The sequence below is a fragment of the Ictidomys tridecemlineatus genome, chromosome 5 (genome assembly GCF_052094955.1).
Source record: "Ictidomys tridecemlineatus isolate mIctTri1 chromosome 5, mIctTri1.hap1, whole genome shotgun sequence".
NCBI classification, from domain to species: Eukaryota; Metazoa; Chordata; class Mammalia; order Rodentia; family Sciuridae; genus Ictidomys; species Ictidomys tridecemlineatus.
This window is the reverse complement of record NC_135481.1, coordinates 172680565-172698121: the sequence shown is the minus strand read 5'-3', so window position 1 is coordinate 172698121 and position 17557 is coordinate 172680565. Positions and strand designations below refer to the sequence as shown.

Here is a 17557-nt window from a genome sequence, read left to right as displayed (position 1 = left end):
ATAATTTCACATCTTTATGCCTCAGCCTTCTCACCTGCAATTCACTACCAGTGTTATTAAGTACTTTATTTTTTTAAACAAACGAAATAATGAAGGAAGGGCGTTAGAAACCTAGCTGGAGCCCGGTACTGTGGTTCATATCTGTAATTCCAGTGGCTCAGGAAGTTGAGGCAGGAGGATTGTAAGTTAGAAGTCAGCCTCAGCAATTTAGTGAGGCCCTAAGCAACTTTGCAAGACCCTGTCTCAAAATAAAATAAATAAAAAGTTCTGGGGGGAAGAAGGTGGGTCTCTTTCCGTGCCTACAGCAGCCATGGCTTGTGGTCCCAAGAAGCATCTGAAGCTGGTAGCAGCTCCAAAGCATTGGATGCTGGATAAATTGACTGGTGTGTTTGCTCTTCGTCCATCCACTGGTCCCCACAAGCTGAGAGAATGTCTTCCTCTCATCATTTTTCTAAGGAACAGACTTAAGTATGCCCTGACAAGAGAGGAAGTAAAAAAGATTTGCATGCAGCACTTCATCAAGATTGATGGCAAAGCCTGAACCGATATAACCTACCCCACCGGTTTTATGGATGTCATTAGTATTGATAAGACTGGAGAGAATTTCTGTCTGATCTAAGACACCAAGGGTCGTTTTGCTGTTCATCGCATTACACCTGAGGAGGCCAAGTACAAGTTGTGCAAAGTGAGAAAGATATTTGTGGGCACAAAAGGAATCCCTCATCTGGTGACTCATGATGCTCGAACCATTCGATACCCTGATCCCCTAATCAAGGTGAATGATACCATTCAGATTGATTTGGAGACTGGCAAGGTTACTGATTTCATCAAGTTTGACACTGGTAACCTGTGTATGGTGACTGGAGGTGCTAACTTGGGAAGAATCGGTGTGATTACCAACAGAGAGAGACACCCTGGCTCTTTTGACATGTTTCATGTGAAAGATGCCAATGGCAACAGCTTTGCCACTCAGCTCTCCAACATTTTTGTTATTGGCAAAGGCAACAAACCATGGATTTCTCTTCCGGAGAAAAAGGAATCTGACTCCCATTGCTGAAGAAAGTAATGGCAGATATCATGATACTTCAGCTTATATCTTTTCAGAGCAAGGACCCTCCAACATAACCAGAATGCCACTATCTACCCAAGAAATCAAATAACTTTTGATCCCAACATTTGAATTTCCATTTTCTCCTCCCCAGAGTCACTAGAAGTCAGAATTCTACATCTGTTGCTATAAATTTGACTATTCTATGTACTTCATGTAAGTGGAATCATGACCTTTTGTGACTGGCTTATTTCACTTAGGATGATGTCCTCAATGTCCCTCCACGTTGTGGCATGCGTCAGAATTTCCTTCCTAGTTCAGGCTGAATTCCATCGTATGTACGGAGTACATTATGCTTCTCTGTTCATCCACTACTGTAAACTTAGGTTGCTTCCACCTTTTGGCTATTGGGAATAATGCTATGAATATGGAGGCACAGATGATTCTTCAGGACCCTGCTTCTGATTGTTTTGGATATGTACTCAGGGATGGAATTGCTGCCTTATATGGAAAATTAATTTTTAATTTTTTTCAGTGCTGGAAAGTGAACCCAGGGCCTCTCGCATTCTTGATATATATTCCACCACTGGAAAGAGAGGTTATCCATTTTCTGGAATTTAAGCAAATCTCCTAAAGGGGAAGAAAAAAAAATGGGGGAGGGGAGGCAGCTTTATCTTTACTATTCTAGGGTGTCTCCAAAAAGATATGTCTCTAAACACCTCCAGGGGCCACACCGCTTCTAATTCCCAAGACCATTTGCTTGGCATCTCCATTTTCAAGAAGGCATGAATTATGCAGAAATGTGAGAAATCCATGGAGAAAACTATGGAGAATTGTCTTCTAACAATGGGCCACCATGTTAGGTGGAACCACTCTGCTCCTGAAAGCAGGGGTGGATGAGCCTTATAGACAGGGGTCCTCTTCCCTAACTCAGGTTTAAAACCTCAGGGACACAGTTGACCAAAGAGAAAAAAATGGAACCCAGTTTTCAGACAGCTCATATGCAGATGGCAGATAGTTATGGCGTAGCTGTCTTATTCAGGGTGTTTCTGAAAGACAAGGAAAGGGAATCTACTTCTCCAAATAATATGACAACCACTTTGCCTGGAACTAGAGAAGCCTTGGGGACAGACAAGTAGCTACTGATTTGGCTGGATGAAAAAGGACTTGGAACTTAGTATGAATTTGATTGGCGGATGATGACATGGAGGTTTATGGAAGAGTGCTTGGATGGATCTCTTAAGTGAAGAAGAATTAAAGACAGGCAGTCAGTGTAGATAGGTAATCGGGTCAGATGGAGAAAATGGAGGCCGGTTTGGGTCCAGGAAGTTGGAACCCCCCCCCCCCATATTAGAATGTTAATGCCTCCAGAGCACTTTGATTATCAAGATTCCCTGCCTATAGTGCCCCTCCCAGAAGGTTGTTAATGAAGCACCTCCTGAACAGGCAGGGAGCTACTAATTAAGGCCCCCTGGGTTGCTGCTCCCTTCCTGCCCTGACCACTCCACCTTGGCCCTTCCAGCCCCCCTGCTTCTCCCCAAGCCATCCCACCACCATCTCCTGGGCCTAGTCATTTATGCAGGAAGGAGACAGATAAGGGGGAAGAGGGTAGGAGAACAAAGAAAGTCTAAAATGTATAAAAGGGTAGGATGCTCTCACTTCTTGGGATACTGGGATACCAGCTATGGCCCCCTTCTCTCTCCCAGGAGAATTCTGTGTCACCATTTTGTAAATAAAACCTGCTTTATATGCTTGCCTTGGTGTTTCTCTAATATTCAAACTTCAATATTTGAGAAAGCGGAACTCACAGATAGTATCATTAGAATGGACCTAAAGTTGGAGAATAATTATGTCCCTCTTGGAAGCTAAGCAGAAAGACTCACTGCAGAAGTGGCTATCACTAATCAAGTAAACAAGATGACTGCCTGTCAGAGGTTCTCTGTCCCTGTCTGAAAGGAAAGTGAGAAAGCAAGAGATGGGCAAGCGAGAAATGAAAGACGGAGACCAGGCAGAGATCCACACAAAGGCTTATTTGTCAAAGCTGACCAATAAAGGCCGTCTCTATGGGGTGGAGAGAGCCCCCAAGATGTTTGGGTGCTGAGCTTTTTTGTGGTGCTGTGGTATAGGCTCAGGGGCCTAGTTTGGAGTCATTCTGACAAGTAGTAAGGTGGGAGGGGAGCCTTATCTCTGGTAAGGTGGAGCTCCTCACCAATCTTAGGGGAAGTGTTCTAGTTCTGAAGCTGATCTTTGTTTCATAAATATCATTTTATAAAGTTTACATATATTGTTGAGTTCACATGAATATTAGCTAACACATGATATTACATTTAAAACATGAATTAAAGAAAGGCGGGGAGCTTTTAACCTTTTGTAGAAAAGTAGCAAAATGTTTTTTGTGTTTTACAATGTCAACCTTTATGTAGATTAGGCTCTCATTAACTTAGAAACATACTTAAATTGTTCGCCAATATAAAAAATAACATGAAATTTTATATCTTATTGATAACACTCTCCACCTGGAATCCTTACAAAAAGTGGCCATGGTGGCTGATGAACCCAGCCTAATTCCATTTTAAGATTGGTAGCCATCTTGTCACAAGGTCATGAAAAGTTCATTTCTGTTTTACTCTAAAACGCTAAGATTTGCATTTGGCCTGATCATACCCTGATGTTTAGGCTTGTCTGGAATTTCTGCCCATGCTCTGAACTCACCCATGCCTGGCTCTCCTGGACCAGATAACAAGCCTCCCTGAAAACTCAGTGTGCCTCATAAATTCTGATGTTAGAATCTGAATTTACTCCCTACTTGAAATATGAAGCCATGTAGATCATTCACCTACCATCTGCCTTTCTGTTACACTTGCCAGAACCCCGTTAGCTGAAAGTTCCCAAGACAGCTGCCTTTGTACCTTGTTTTGTAAAACCCCCTCTGCCCTTAGACTAGGGCTGTTCTCTGGCCGGCTTCTGAGTGAGGTGGTCACTGGTCAGCTCTCTTGTGTACACAGTAAAGCTTGCTTTAATTTGGTTTAAATTGTAGTCAGTGGTCTTTTCTTTGTGTCCAGGGTTCAACAGTGGCAAGGCTGTCCGTAGGCTCCACCACACTTCTCATCAAACCCAACCTGGCACTTTCCACCAATAGCAGATACCACAGTTGGGCACTATTCCCTGGGGACCAGCAAGCTACTTCCAGCACCAACATTCAAAGATGCTTTTTCCCCACCTCCAGGCTAGGTATTGAACCCAGGAACTTGCACAGCTGGGCAAGCACTCCACCCTGGGCTACAGCCTCAGGCTGACACATTGCTTTTGATCCAGGAACTTATAGGAAAAGAGGAGGGTAATGGATTCTCTGGTCTAACCAAACACCCATCCATCAAAGGCTGGTGGCTCTGGAGAACAGCAGGACAGCCTGTTGAAGCCCAGGTATGGCTCTTGGCCCAGAGACATCTGGGGAAGGGATTGTTTTCTATACCAGTAGCCAACATGGGGTCTCTCTCCCACCAACAACAGCATGAATGGGGTGATAACAGAGAAAAAGAATTAATGAGAAACATTTTTTTTTTCTGTTTATTTTCTGGAATGCTACTGAGGTATAATTGACAAATAAAAATTATCTATATTCAGGGTGTGCAACTGGGAGGACTTGATGTACATAGACATATACGTGAACAGTATCCACAGCCTCGGTGAAGTTGGAACCCCAGAGCCAGCACTGCGTCCCTCTTCACAGCTCTGAGATTTCTGATGGCAGCACTGCCAGTGGGGTATAGAAATAGAGGAGGAAGTTTCAGCATCCATCTTAAACAGGCTGAACACATGTGACCAAAGACCAAGGCTTTGGTGCATCATCTCACAATCCACTCAGCCTTAACTCCCTCCAGCATCTGGAGAGGGAGGGTCTGTGCTCAGGGACCACCAGGCAGCAGCACTTCCCCTTTGATGGAGGTGATCTTTCTTGCTTTTTTTTTTTTTTTTTTAAATACTGCAGTGCTGGGGTTTTAACTCAGGGCCTCACACATGCTAAGCAAGTGCTCTATCATTGAACCACCCCCCACCTCTTAAAAAACAAAACAAGCCATAAACAATGATGTATTTTATGGTCCCATTGGTGGAGAATTTCTAGAAATGGTAAATGTACATCAGTGGTTTCCTGGGTCTGGGAATGGGAACAAGATTGGTGCATGAGGGAAGTTTCTTTGGGGGTGGAAGTATCCTAAAACCGGATCATGGGGAGAGTTGCATTTCTGTTTAAATTTGCTAAAATAATGCAGTGGCACATGCCTGAAATCCTGGCTACGCAGGAGGCTGAGAAAGAAGGATCTCTTTCTTGATCCCAGAGAACTGAGACGAGCCTGGGCAATATAGCGAATCCTGTTTAAAAAAAAAAAAAAAAAATTACCAGGGGGTGGGTGCAGGCATCAAGCCCAGGGTTTGGTGCATGTTAGGCAAGCACACTACCCCTTGAGCCACACCCCAGTTCCTCTGATGCAATGTGCTTATTGCTAGAAAAATAAGGCTGATCTTTGTTTCCTAACTGTGTTGCTAGGTTTTTGTCACCATTCCAAAATACCAGGGATAATTAACTTATAAAGGGAAATTACTTATTTTGGCTTATGCTTTCAGAGGTTCCAGGCCAGGATCCCTGTTGCTTACAGGTCTATGGGGAAGCAGCATATGGCACCAGGAGTACACGGTGGAGTAAAACCACTCACCTCATGGTCGAGAAGCAAGAGAGAGCCATGAGGAGCCAGGTCCCACTAGCCACTTCAAGGACATACACCCAACAACCAAAAGTGCTCCCACTAGGTCCCACCTCATAAAGATCGAACCACATCCTAATAACAGCATCCTGAGGACCAAGCCTTAACATGTGACCTTTTGGGAAACAGCTAGATGGAACAACCATAAGCAGTTATTCTCTCGGATATTTCACACCTTTCCTGCTCCATTAAAATGAAACTTATAAAGGAGGAAATGACTCCCCCCACGGTGCTAGCAAACGAAACCAGGGCTTCTCACATGTTGCACAAGTTTTCTAGAACTCAGCTATCTCTCAGTTCCCCAAAAGTTTGTTTCTTTGTTTTCTGGTCCTGGGGATTTTGAACCCAGGAATGATGCACATTGAATGACCTCCCCAGCCCTTTTTATTTTTTATTTTGACATAAGGGTCTCACTAAGTTGCTTAGGGCCTCACTAATTTGCTGAGGCTGGCCTCAAACTTGTGGTCCTCTTGCTTCTGCCTCCCAAGTCACTGGAATTACGGGCGTGCGCCACCATATCAGCCTCCAAAAAATTTTTTGTGCGTGGGGTGGGGGGTAACTGGGAATTGAAGTCAGGGGCACTCAACCATATCCCATTTGATTTAGAGACACAATCTCACTGAGTTGCTTAGCACCTCACTATTGCTGAGGCTGGCTTTGAACTCGCTATTCTCCTGCCTCAGCCTCCCGAGCTGCTGAGATTACAGGTGTGTGCCACTGCACTTGGATAGCCTCCAGAAGTTTTTAAATATATAAAACAAAAGATGAATTTGATCATCAACACACACACACACACACATACACACAAAAGATGATGGGTTACAAAAGAAACCAATTACATTTATATTCAGGTGTCAATATGATACAACACATTTTGATTTTGTCCTAAATCTGATTCTTTAATAAACCATTAGATCACAAACTCTAGGGGCAGACAGAAGAATGCCCTAATCTCCAGGTGACCATGATTCTAAACAATCCTTAGAGACTTTTGCAGTAACTGAACATGATGGGAGGTTGCCTGTCACCTGTGTTGGTGACATAGTCACAGATATTGTAAATTCCAATACAGGTGGACTGTAGCCCAGCTCCTAGCTGGAGGAAAGGTTGATTTGCAGGTAGAGGTGGGAGAAAGCTGGGATCTCATCCATGCAAGTGCTGGGGGCAGGGAAGTGGCTGTGGCTGTGTGCTGGGGTGGGGAGGTTTTCTGGTTATTTAGGCTTAGGAAGAGGAGACCTTTACTAGGGGGTCAAGGACTGAATGTGTATGGACCAAGGTGTATGGATGGGGATTCTAGCCAGAGGCTGTTTCTGCTTGGAGGAGCCCTAGGGTCCACCATCCCCACCCTCACACCCTCTTTCGGGTACTGGAGGTCTAGAAAAATAGCTTTAGGTTGGGCTGAACTCCTCACTCTCCATTATCCAATTCTTCCTTTCCCACCCTCATGGCCCAGGCTGACCCAGCCTGCCTCCTCCCTGGGACACCTCAGGCCCTCTCTCAATTCATTAGCAAATGTGTGACATTGATGCTGGGGGGTGGACTGGTAATGAGAGGATCCACCCTGAGCACACACAGCCTGACCCACAGTGACCTGCTGTGACCAGTAATGCGACTGCATTCTTAGACAGCTGCTAAGCAGGTCCAGCGCCTGAGCATAAAAAGGCCAGGCTGAGAAGACTGCCACCAGCTGTGGATCCCCTTACCCAGAGTGCCTCCACCATGGCCAGCCTCAGCCTCCCCTGCTGCCTGCTGGGCCTCCTGGCTCTGACCTCTGCCTGCTACATCCAGAACTGCCCCCTGGGAGGCAAGAGGGCCGTGCTGGAGCTGGACGTGCGCAAGGTGAGCCACCTGACCCTAGGGCCCACAGGGACCACCACCATGCAGCTCTCTCCCCTGGATCCCGTCCCTTCCTCACCTAGGAACCCAAGGAGTTTGGCAGGTTTCCACTGCTGCCCTTAGAGCTCAGTCGGGCCCCAGGACCTCTAGCTCCCTGGATCTGGCCAGCATTGCGGAGCCAGATCCCAGCTTCAGTCCTGGCAACCGAATCCCGAGTACCCGCGGGGCGGGGCCTCCAGGGGGTCCCCACCTTCCCCGCGAACTCCCTCCCGCTCACCCTCTCGGTTCCCCGCAGTGCCTCCCCTGCGGCCCCGGTGGCCAAGGGCGCTGCTTCGGGCCCAGCATCTGCTGCGGGGACGAGCTGGGCTGCTTCGTGGGCACAGCTGAGGCGCTGCGCTGCCAGGAGGAGAACTACCTGCCATCGCCCTGCCAGTCGGGCCAGAAGCCCTGCGGGAGCGGGGGCCGGTGCGCGGCCGCCGGCTTCTGCTGCAGCTCAGGTGAGCCCTGGGAGGCCAGCGCGGGGACCCGGGGACCCGGGCTGGGTGGGATGCGGAAAAGCCGCCACTGACACCAACTCTCATTGCAGATGGCTGCCGCACCGACCCCGCTTGCGACCCCGAGACCAACTTTTCTGAATGATGACTTGGGGTGGTACTTCGAACATATCCCACCGCACCTCTTCCTTTCCAAAGCACCCCTAAAGTAATGAGAATCAAACAAAACCACCGCGGTGGCACTCGCCTGTATACCTAGTGACTGATGTCTGGGCAGGAAGATCCCAAGTTCGATGCCATGGAGCCCCTGTCTTAAAGTGAAAAACGATTGGGGCTGAGGATGTAGCTCAGTGGTGGAGCAGCCCTGTGTGCAATCCCCTCTACTGCAAAAATAAATAAAATAAAATGAAAGCAGATCTTTCCTCTCCTATTCTTCTCTCGTCTGAGTGTCAGAAATGAGGGGAGGGATCAGGGAATGAATGACTGCTCCCTCCTGGGACTGCATTTCAGCTGTGCTGGTCCAACTGAGACCATGAGGGTCTCAAACACCCCAATAGGGCCAGCCCCAGAGCAGTGAAAAGAACCCAGCGTCCCACTTCCAGCAGGGGCTGGGACTGGAGCAGGGCACACTTGAGGAAGTCTAAAAGGACAGGATCTAGTCATCTGCACACAGAGACAGTGTCTGAGAGGGGAACGGGGGATGGGGAAGGGACAGTGGGGATCCAATGACTCCCAGACTCTTAGAGAGAAGCTACCTACCTACTCCTGCTTGTAATGGCCAAGTGAACGGCTCTGGGGAGACAGCTGAAGAGCCACCATCATGTTTCAAAGAGCTGGACTCTCACACCCCAAGGAGGCCACTGCTGTGCTGAGCTGGGGAGGCTGGACTGGGGCACCCACAAGACACTCCCCTGCTCTCCCCACAGCTGGGTCTCAACCCAGTGGCCTGACTCCTGCCTGTGTAGTATCAGAACTTGTCAGAGATGAGCACTACCCAGAGGACCTGCAGTCCTCAGCACCCACAGCCACAGAAATGACCACCAGGTGTTGAGGAGAGCAGCAAAACTGACAGAACCCTTCTATGTATACTGCCCACCTATTCCCAGGTCAAGGATCCTTTGTGGGATCAGATAAAAGGCCATCCCTCTCTCCCAGAACATGCCTCATTCACCTGCCCATGAGGCTGGCCACAACCTCAGAAGGCCCTGCTCACAGCCTACTCCAAAGTGCTGGGTGAGTGTAGCTCACTGATAGAGAGCTTGCCTCACGTGAGGGAAGCTCTGGGTTCTGTTCCTAACACTGTGAAAATAAATAAACATATCAATAAATAAACTCATAAAGTCAAGTAAATAACAATTAAACATCTAATTTCTGTAGTTTTCTCCCATATGAGACTAAGTGGAGACCATTAAGAATGAGTATCGGTGAGGAGGTAGCGGCTGTTGTGCGGTGCTGCCTTTCTGTTTGAGTGTATGGGAGAGTGAGTGAGTGAGTGTGAGCACACGTGTGTGTGAGAGGGTGAAGAGTGAGTGTGTGTGTGACAGGAAGAGAGCCCTCCGTGGCCGCTCCGCCGCTGCACCGCTGCAGGGGTGCCGGCGCCCTGGGAGCCCGAGGGGACCAGGGCAGAGACACCCGCTCCCCACCCCCAGCTCTCGTCCCTTGGCTCTCCTTCGCGCAGGGGGAGCCTTTCCGTCCTCCCCTGGCCGGCCTCTGCCCCGCCGCTCCCCTGGATGTCCCTGGCCTCCAGCTCTTGCTGCGTCAGTCGGGCTGGTGCTGCCTGCTGCCGGCGGGTGTAGAGCGGGCGGGTTCCCGGGGACTGCGGCTGCCCGAGCTTCCCCGGTCCCCACCCCGACCCCCCCCCCCGACCCCCGACCCAGCTCCCCGGCCTCTGAGGCTGTGACAATGGACTATGACTTTAAAGTGAAGCTGAGCAGCGAGCGGGAGCGGGTCGAGGACCTGTTTGAATACGAGGGCTGCAAAGTTGGCCCAGGCACTTATGGTCACGTCTACAAAGCCAAGAGGAAAGATGGGAAGGATGATAAAGACTATGCTCTAAAACAAATAGAAGGAACTGGGATCTCTATGTCGGCATGTAGAGAAATAGCATTACTTCGAGAGCTTAAACATGCAAATGTCATCTCTCTTCAAAAGGTGTTTCTGTCTCATGCTGATCGGAAAGTTTGGCTTCTATTTGATTATGCTGAACATGATCTCTGGCATATAATCAAGTTTCACAGAGCTTCTAAAGCAAACAAGAAGCCAGTTCAGTTACCTCGGGGAATGGTGAAGTCACTATTGTATCAGATCCTAGATGGAATTCACTACCTGCATGCTAACTGGGAGTCGCACAGGGATTTGAAACCTGCTAATATTTTACTTATGGGTGAAGGTCCTGAGCGAGGAAGAGTAAAAATTGCTGATATGGGTTTTGCCCGATTATTTAATTCACCTCTGAAGCCTTTAGCAGATTTGGATCCAGTGGTTGTAACATTCTGGTACCGAGCCCCAGAACTACTTCTTGGAGCAAGACATTATACCAAAGCTATTGATAACGATTGGGAAGATATAAAAAAGATGCCCGAACATTCAACATTTATGAAAGATTTCAGAAGAAATACGTACACCAACTGCAGTCTTATCAAGTATATGGAAAAACACAAAGTAAAACCAGATAGTAAAGCATTCCACTTGCTTCAGAAGTTGCTTACCATGGGCCCAATAAAGCGAATTACCTCAGAACAGGCTATGCAGGATCCCTATTTCTTAGAAGACCCACTTCCTACATCAGATGTTTTTGTCGGTTGTCAAATCCCTTACCCAAAACGAGAATTTTTAACAGAAGAAGAACCTGATGACAAAGGAGTCAAAAACCAGCAGCAGCAGCAGGGCAATAACCACACTAATGGAACTGGCCACCCAGGGAACCAAGACAGCAGTCACACACAGGGACCCCTGTTGAAAAAAGTGAGAGTTGTTCCTCCTACCACTACCTCAGGTGGACTAATCATGACCTCAGACTATCAGCGTTCCAATCCACATGCTGCCTATCCCAACCCCGGACCAAGCACATCACAGCCCCAGAGCAGCATGGGATAATCAGCTACCTCCCAGCAGCCTCCACAGTACTCACATCAGACACGTTGGTACTGAGCTGCGTTGGAATCTTGTCAATGCACTGTTGCTAATGCTGCAGGACTGACTGTACAGCTCTCCGCGGGAACCTGGTATGGGCCATGAGAATGTACTGTACAAACCACATCTTCAAAATGTCCAGTAGCCAAGTTCCACCACTTTTCACAGATTGGGGTAGTGGCTTCCAAGTTGTACCTATTTTGGAGTTAGACTTGAAAAGAAAGTGCTAGCACAGTTTGTGTTGTGGATTTGCTACTTCCATAGTTTACTTGACATGGTTCAGACTGACCAATGCATTTTTTTCAGTGACAGTCTGTAGCAGTTGAAGCTGTGAAATGTGCTAGGGACAAGCATTTGTTGTTGTATGTGGTGACTTATTTCAGTGTAACAACATTATCTGACCAATAGTACACACAGACACAAAGTTTAACTGGTACTTGAAACATACAGTATGTTAACTCAACAAAATAACCGAGCCTCAAAATGAGATTATTTTGGTACACCTTTCTTTTTAGTGTCTTATCAGTGGGTTGATTGGTTTTCTACATTAATCAGTGTTTTTTGACCAAGAACATTGCTTGGGTTTTTTTGAAAGTACAAAAAGCCACATAGTTTTTTTCCAGAAAGGTTACAAAACTCCCAAAGATTAATTTCCAACTTCTAAGTTTGTTTTTATTTTCAATCTATGACTTGACTGGTATTAAAGCTGCTATTTGATAGTAATTAAATATGTTGTCATTGATATAAACCTGTTTGGTTCAGCAAACAAACTAAAATGATTGTCATAGACAGTGTTTTATTTTTCCTGTTGGTGTTGCTGATTTGTGAGCATGCTTTAAGATGAAAAAAGCATGAATGATAACTTCCTTTAAAAGGTGCGGCATCCAATTCAGATATTTTGTCCTGATTTTAAAGCTGGTTGGTGTAGTGCTATTAAAAAAATTGTTCAGTTAATTTTTCTTTTTTAACTTGTTCGCACGTTGTTTAGGGTGCCCTTACTTCAGCAAAGGAGAAGGAGTAGGAGAGCCTTAGAATTTTTGAGGGGAAAAAACCCCTATAACATACAATGTGCTGTATCAAACTATTTTACATGAATGACACAAGTATTCTGAATAAAATAGTTGAACATTGTTAAAAACAAGGTGTTATGTAATAAATTTATTTTTCATAAATCAGAATACGGAGTGACCTGTACTTTTTTATACACACAAAGGGCTTTTTTTTTTGTTTTAATTTTAAAATGTGCCTTAACCAATGGCCTCTGAATAAATCTCTTAAGTTGTTTTTGATTGATATCTATATGTTCTGCCTCCATAATAAAACTAATGTCTTAAGTCTTAGATACGGATTCTTCTGTTACGCTTAGTATTTGAATGTAAGTTGTTAAATACAGACACCTCCCTAATTGGAAGGTATCTTTGGAGTAATACCTAAATCATTCTGTGCCATGTTGTGAAGGACTTGACTGTTAATCCCCAATAATTATTTTTCCCCTCCTTGAAGACAAAATATAGAAGATTAAAAAAAAAAAAAAAAGAATGAGTCTCCATGGCCCACCAATAATGGATGAGGCTCAATCACAAGGTAGAGACTCAAAGAGTATTCTGTGAGGACTACAAGGTTTGAAATTAATTTATCAATTTTTTTTAGGTGATGGAGATTGAAGATTGTGTATAACAATTATAAAAATAGTCAAAACTAATGTGTGGTGCTGGATTTCTAGGATGGCACAATGACACAAAGGGATGCTGAGAGACTTCTGGATTGCTGCTCACATCCTGTTTCTTGGACTGGAAGCTGGTGAAACAGATGTGTTTAGTTTATAAGATTAACTAAACTGCTGGGCTTGGTGATGCACACTTGTAACCCCAGCTACTGGTTATGCTAAGGCAGGAGGGGTGTTTTACTGTCTAGGGGTGCTGGGTTCACTGTCACTGTTCAGCAAAGAATTGAAGAACAGGACACAGAGATAGAAAGCAAGCAGTATGTTTATTGCAAAAGCAAGATATAGACTTTGAAGAGAAGGGGATGCACACCTGGGAATCCAGTGGGGGAATTTTGGCGTTTTCTTTTCATGGTCTCTGGAATTTTCTCCTTTCCTTATCTTCTCCCCTGTCTATGCTCTCCTGTTATTGATTGGTCCCCGCGCCATCCACACATCTGTTTCAGTTTTTCTATTGGGTCCTCTGCTTAGGTGCACAAGTATGGAAGTGTCTCTATAATTGGGCCCTGTGTTTGTATCCATGAGTACTTTTGTCAACCAGGAAGTTGACCTCATCAGAAGACCTCTCCACGCTCCTTTGTTCTGACACTGCCCCCAACCTCCTCACTAACCATCTTACCCTGGCTGCCTAAGTCCTTTTACATCTCCCTCAATTCCCCTCTCAGAGGATACCCTGACTACTGTTGGGAGTTGGGGCGATGACCACTGTAGCTATTTCAGGTCTACAAGGGGCATCAATGGAGTAACCGGGATATCCTGCTGAGGAAGGTCTAGGGTAAGTGGGAAGCAGCAGGCAGGTCCAGAGGCCAACACTGATGATAGACATCAGTGGGTCCATCAATGGGTCCATGGTAGAAGTCTGGAGGGGACTCCATTTGTCACACCATTTGAAGTTTTATTGTCTCTATGCAAATAAGCAAATTGATAATACAAGGACCCCAAAGAATTAGCAACAGGGCTGACAGAGGCACAAGCAAAAGAAAAAAACCATGAGGTAGATTTTACAGCTTTGGATAATCTGTTGGATGGTGTCCTTCAAACGTTTTCCTGAAGACATTTTCTGTATTAGGGTGAGAGTATTATCTCTTTCCAAATGGTAGAGGTGATGGATAGACTTTAAAACTTTCCACTGGGATGCTTGGGGAAGTGATTGGATGCCCTCAGGAGAAAACCCAACACCCTCTATAATCTAGTTGGTATCCCTGATTAATAGCTTGCTGAGTCTCTTCCATCGAGTAGTGGGGACATTCAGGGGACAGAAAATCATTTTCCCATAGGAATGGGGCAACTGTGGAACCCTGTAAATCAGCTGCCTTGGCTGCTACATCCGCAGCCCTATTTCCTTCAGTATTGTGTCCTCTCCCTTCTGATGTCCAGAAATGTGGATAACTGCTACCTGATTGCTCAGGCAGAAAGATTGCCTCTAGGAGACAAAGAGACTTCTTGGCATGCTTTACAGGAATGCCTGCAGCAGTTAAGCAGTCTTCACTTAATTAGTGAGGGCAACTGATTCTGCCACGGAGCACTGGTATTAGTAGGAAGTAGCCCTGATTCAAGAACCTCAAAATCTGTCACAACTGCATATCCAGATCTCCAAGTCCCATCAATCACCGACAAACTCCCATTGGTGTACAGAGTGGTCTGGCAGTGTAAGGTTACACTAAAACTTCCTCCCAGGAGTGGAGAGGTTTTCCCTCTATCTCAAGTAAGAAAGTTTGGGTTGAGGTTATGACAAGTCTTTAAGGTAATTTCATGTCCTTCCAACAAAAGAGCCCGATATTTGAGTATATGGTTGACTGTTACCCAGAGAATACCTTTAGCATTTAGGATTCGTCCTGTGCCATAGGAGGTAAGTAGAGTTAGCGGGGCTTCCCAGAGTAGGTTGATGTGCCTCAGGGACCAATAGTCCCACTGCAGGCACAGTGCTAAGACATCCAGGCCACCCCTTGGCCATCTTGTATGATTCTTTACTTAGGTATCTCCCTGGCTGGAGAGTGGCCACTCCTGATGGCATAGTGCCAATCCATTCCCCAACTGAGTGGGCAAGCCCAGAGCAGAGGTCTGGGTAACAGCTCTTTTTAAGGTATTGAAGGCTTTCCTCGCCTCTGGAGTCCAATTAATAATTGCCTGTGAATGTCCCTGTGCTTCCTTAAGGCATTCATAGAGGGGTCTTGCCTTCTCAGCACATTCGGGGATCAAAATTCCACAATATGGGGTGTGGGAGGCCGTCGCACTGTGTGACCAGTATTTTCCTTACCTGATTGGTTGAGGCTCTATCAGTCACTGCCCGTGATCTGGCCACATCAAAGTGGCCCTAGACAGCTGCCCTGATCCCAGAAGAAGCAAAATGTTGAAAAATGTGTCTTCATGCGTAGGTGTGCCTTCCTGCAGCCCCGTGGTCGAGCTAAGCTCACCTGTTCAATTGTGATATTACCCCTTTGCCCTGTTTGGGATAGAATGTTCCAGGGAAATGCCCTTTGTGTGTCCCCTTCTCTTACTCTGCCCTTGGGTGTGTCCTTCCTAGATGTCCGTCAACCTGCTGACAGTGGACGACTCAGCCCCCTGAAACCTGAGCCCTTGCTTCTTTTGAATGGCTTCTCCTCAATAAAAGGGGTCAGCTTGTGTTCTCTCTCTCTCTCTCTCTCTCTCTCTCTCTCTCTCTCTCTCTCTCTCTCTCTTTCTCTCTCTCTCTGCCAACCCTTAAGGTCAGAGGAGCCGGCACCTGACCCCAAAGAAAAAGGTACCTCTGTCTCTTGTGTGGTTATTTTGTGCAGCCCAGTTCCCCTGGAGTGACCCTGAGTGTTTTTGTCGCTGGGAATGGGACAATCCAGCTGTTCCCAGAAAGCCTCTGAGTCGCTTTACCGTCTGAGGAAGGGGATGGAGTATGGGTTGAATTCTTTCTGGACCAAGCTTCGAGTTTCACCTTTCACTACCATGTCAAGTAAGTAACCTGGGATAGCACAGCTGAGCCTTCTCTCTGGAGACCTTACACCCCCTAGTGATCAAGAAATGGAAAAGAGAGCCAGTGTCCTCAGAAATTATTTTTTTCTGAAGGGCCACACAAAAGAAGGCCATCTACATACTGAAGGAACACTGTTTTAGGGTGTGACCAGTCCATAAGGTCTTGTGTCAGTGCTTATTCAAACAGATGGGGACCATCTCTAAATCTGTCCTGCCTTAGAATAGGATCCTCAAAGGCAAATAGAGGTTGGCTTTTTGGATGTAAAGGAATGCAGTAAAAGACTTCCTAAAAATCTAGGACAGTATAATAAGTAGTCCCCTGGGGAATCTGGGTAAGGGGAGTAGAACAACTGGATGCAAGGGACCATTGCTTCATGAATTATATGAAGGTCCTGAACTAATCTCCATATATTGGGGGTCCTTTGGGATCCCCAATATAGGAATATTATAAGAGCTGGAGCACTCTACCAAAAGTCCCACTGAGCTCCACCTCCAAACTTCTGCCTGTTTCTTAATGAGCTAAATATTGAACTTGAGAACTGTGAGAGATCAGAACAGAAAAAGCCCAAACATACATGAAGGAGAAACAGAAAATAACAAAGGACAGAAAACACAAACAAAGGCTGGAGATGGAGCTCAGTGGTAGAGCACAGGCCTCGCCAGTATGAAGTCCCGGGTTCCATCCCTGGCATTGCAAAAACAAAACAGGATAAAAAACACAAAAAGCAACCACACACACAAAAACAACGGGGGAGGCTGATAAGATGAAAAACTATTTATATAAAAATATAGGAATGGGGCTGGGGATGTGGCTCAAGTGGTAGCGCGCTCGCCTGGCATGCGTGCGACCTGGGTTCGATCCTCAGCACCACATACAAAGAAAGATGTTGTGTCCGCCGAAAACTAAAATCAATATTAAAAATAAAAATAAAAATAAAAATATAGGAATAAAACAGTCCTTTGTGAAGACTCGACAGGATTTTTTTTTTTTAACCCAGTGTCTTGCCAAATGGCCTAGGCTGGCCTTGAACTCTCCATCCTACTTCCTTTCTCCTATGGGATTTTCCCTCTGTGTTGTACCCAAGATCTTTTCCAGGACAAGATGTGTCCGGTTCTAGGGTGGATATGCCCAGGACTTCCAGGGCAAGAACAGGAGGTGGCTACAGCGGGGACTGGGATATCCAGTTTCTTCTCCCATCCCCATTCCCAGAGACCTAGACAGACACTGGGGTGCATTTACAAACGTTTAGATTTCTGTAAAACCGCTGTGGTGACGGGCATAGTGGTGGGCAGGTTGCTCCAACACTTACCTGGATGGAAAGAACACGTATGCCCTGGGGGTGTGCACAGCTCTGGGACCTCATCTTCTTTGTTATCAGTGGGGACTTGTCCGTCCCAAGTGCACACCTTCCTGGTGGCACAGGCTGGGGGTGCCACACGGATCTCTGCTCCTACAAGGCTTCAGAAACCCACTGACAGGGTGAAGTCACAAAGTTTTCTAAGCAGCGCAGTGTCTCCACGAGCACACCATGTCACCCACCTGGTCATGGCATAGATGTAGGGCTCCGTACAGCGCCCCATGTTCTCTGGGCTGTAGGGGATG

At 46.4% G+C, this 17557-nt stretch overlaps 1 protein-coding gene and 2 pseudogenes across 1 annotated transcript; all 3 read left to right on the top strand.

The window, feature by feature from the left end:
* The first annotated feature begins 275 nt into the window (after window positions 1-275).
* On the top strand, window positions 276-4079 carry LOC144378070 (small ribosomal subunit protein eS4, X isoform-like; annotated as a pseudogene).
* Window positions 4080-7470: 3391 nt separating this feature from the next.
* LOC101967926 (oxytocin-neurophysin 1) lies at window positions 7471-8554 on the top strand. Its single transcript, XM_005320533.3, has 3 exons — window positions 7471-7647; window positions 7940-8141; window positions 8231-8554. The coding sequence occupies exons 1-3, from the start codon at window positions 7528-7530 to the stop codon at window positions 8281-8283; spliced, it is 375 nt and encodes a 124-aa protein (XP_005320590.1). The 5' UTR covers window positions 7471-7527; the 3' UTR covers window positions 8284-8554.
* Window positions 8555-10009: 1455 nt separating this feature from the next.
* On the top strand, window positions 10010-11737 carry LOC101970997 (cyclin-dependent kinase 8 pseudogene; annotated as a pseudogene).
* Window positions 11738-17557: the final 5820 nt, after the last annotated feature.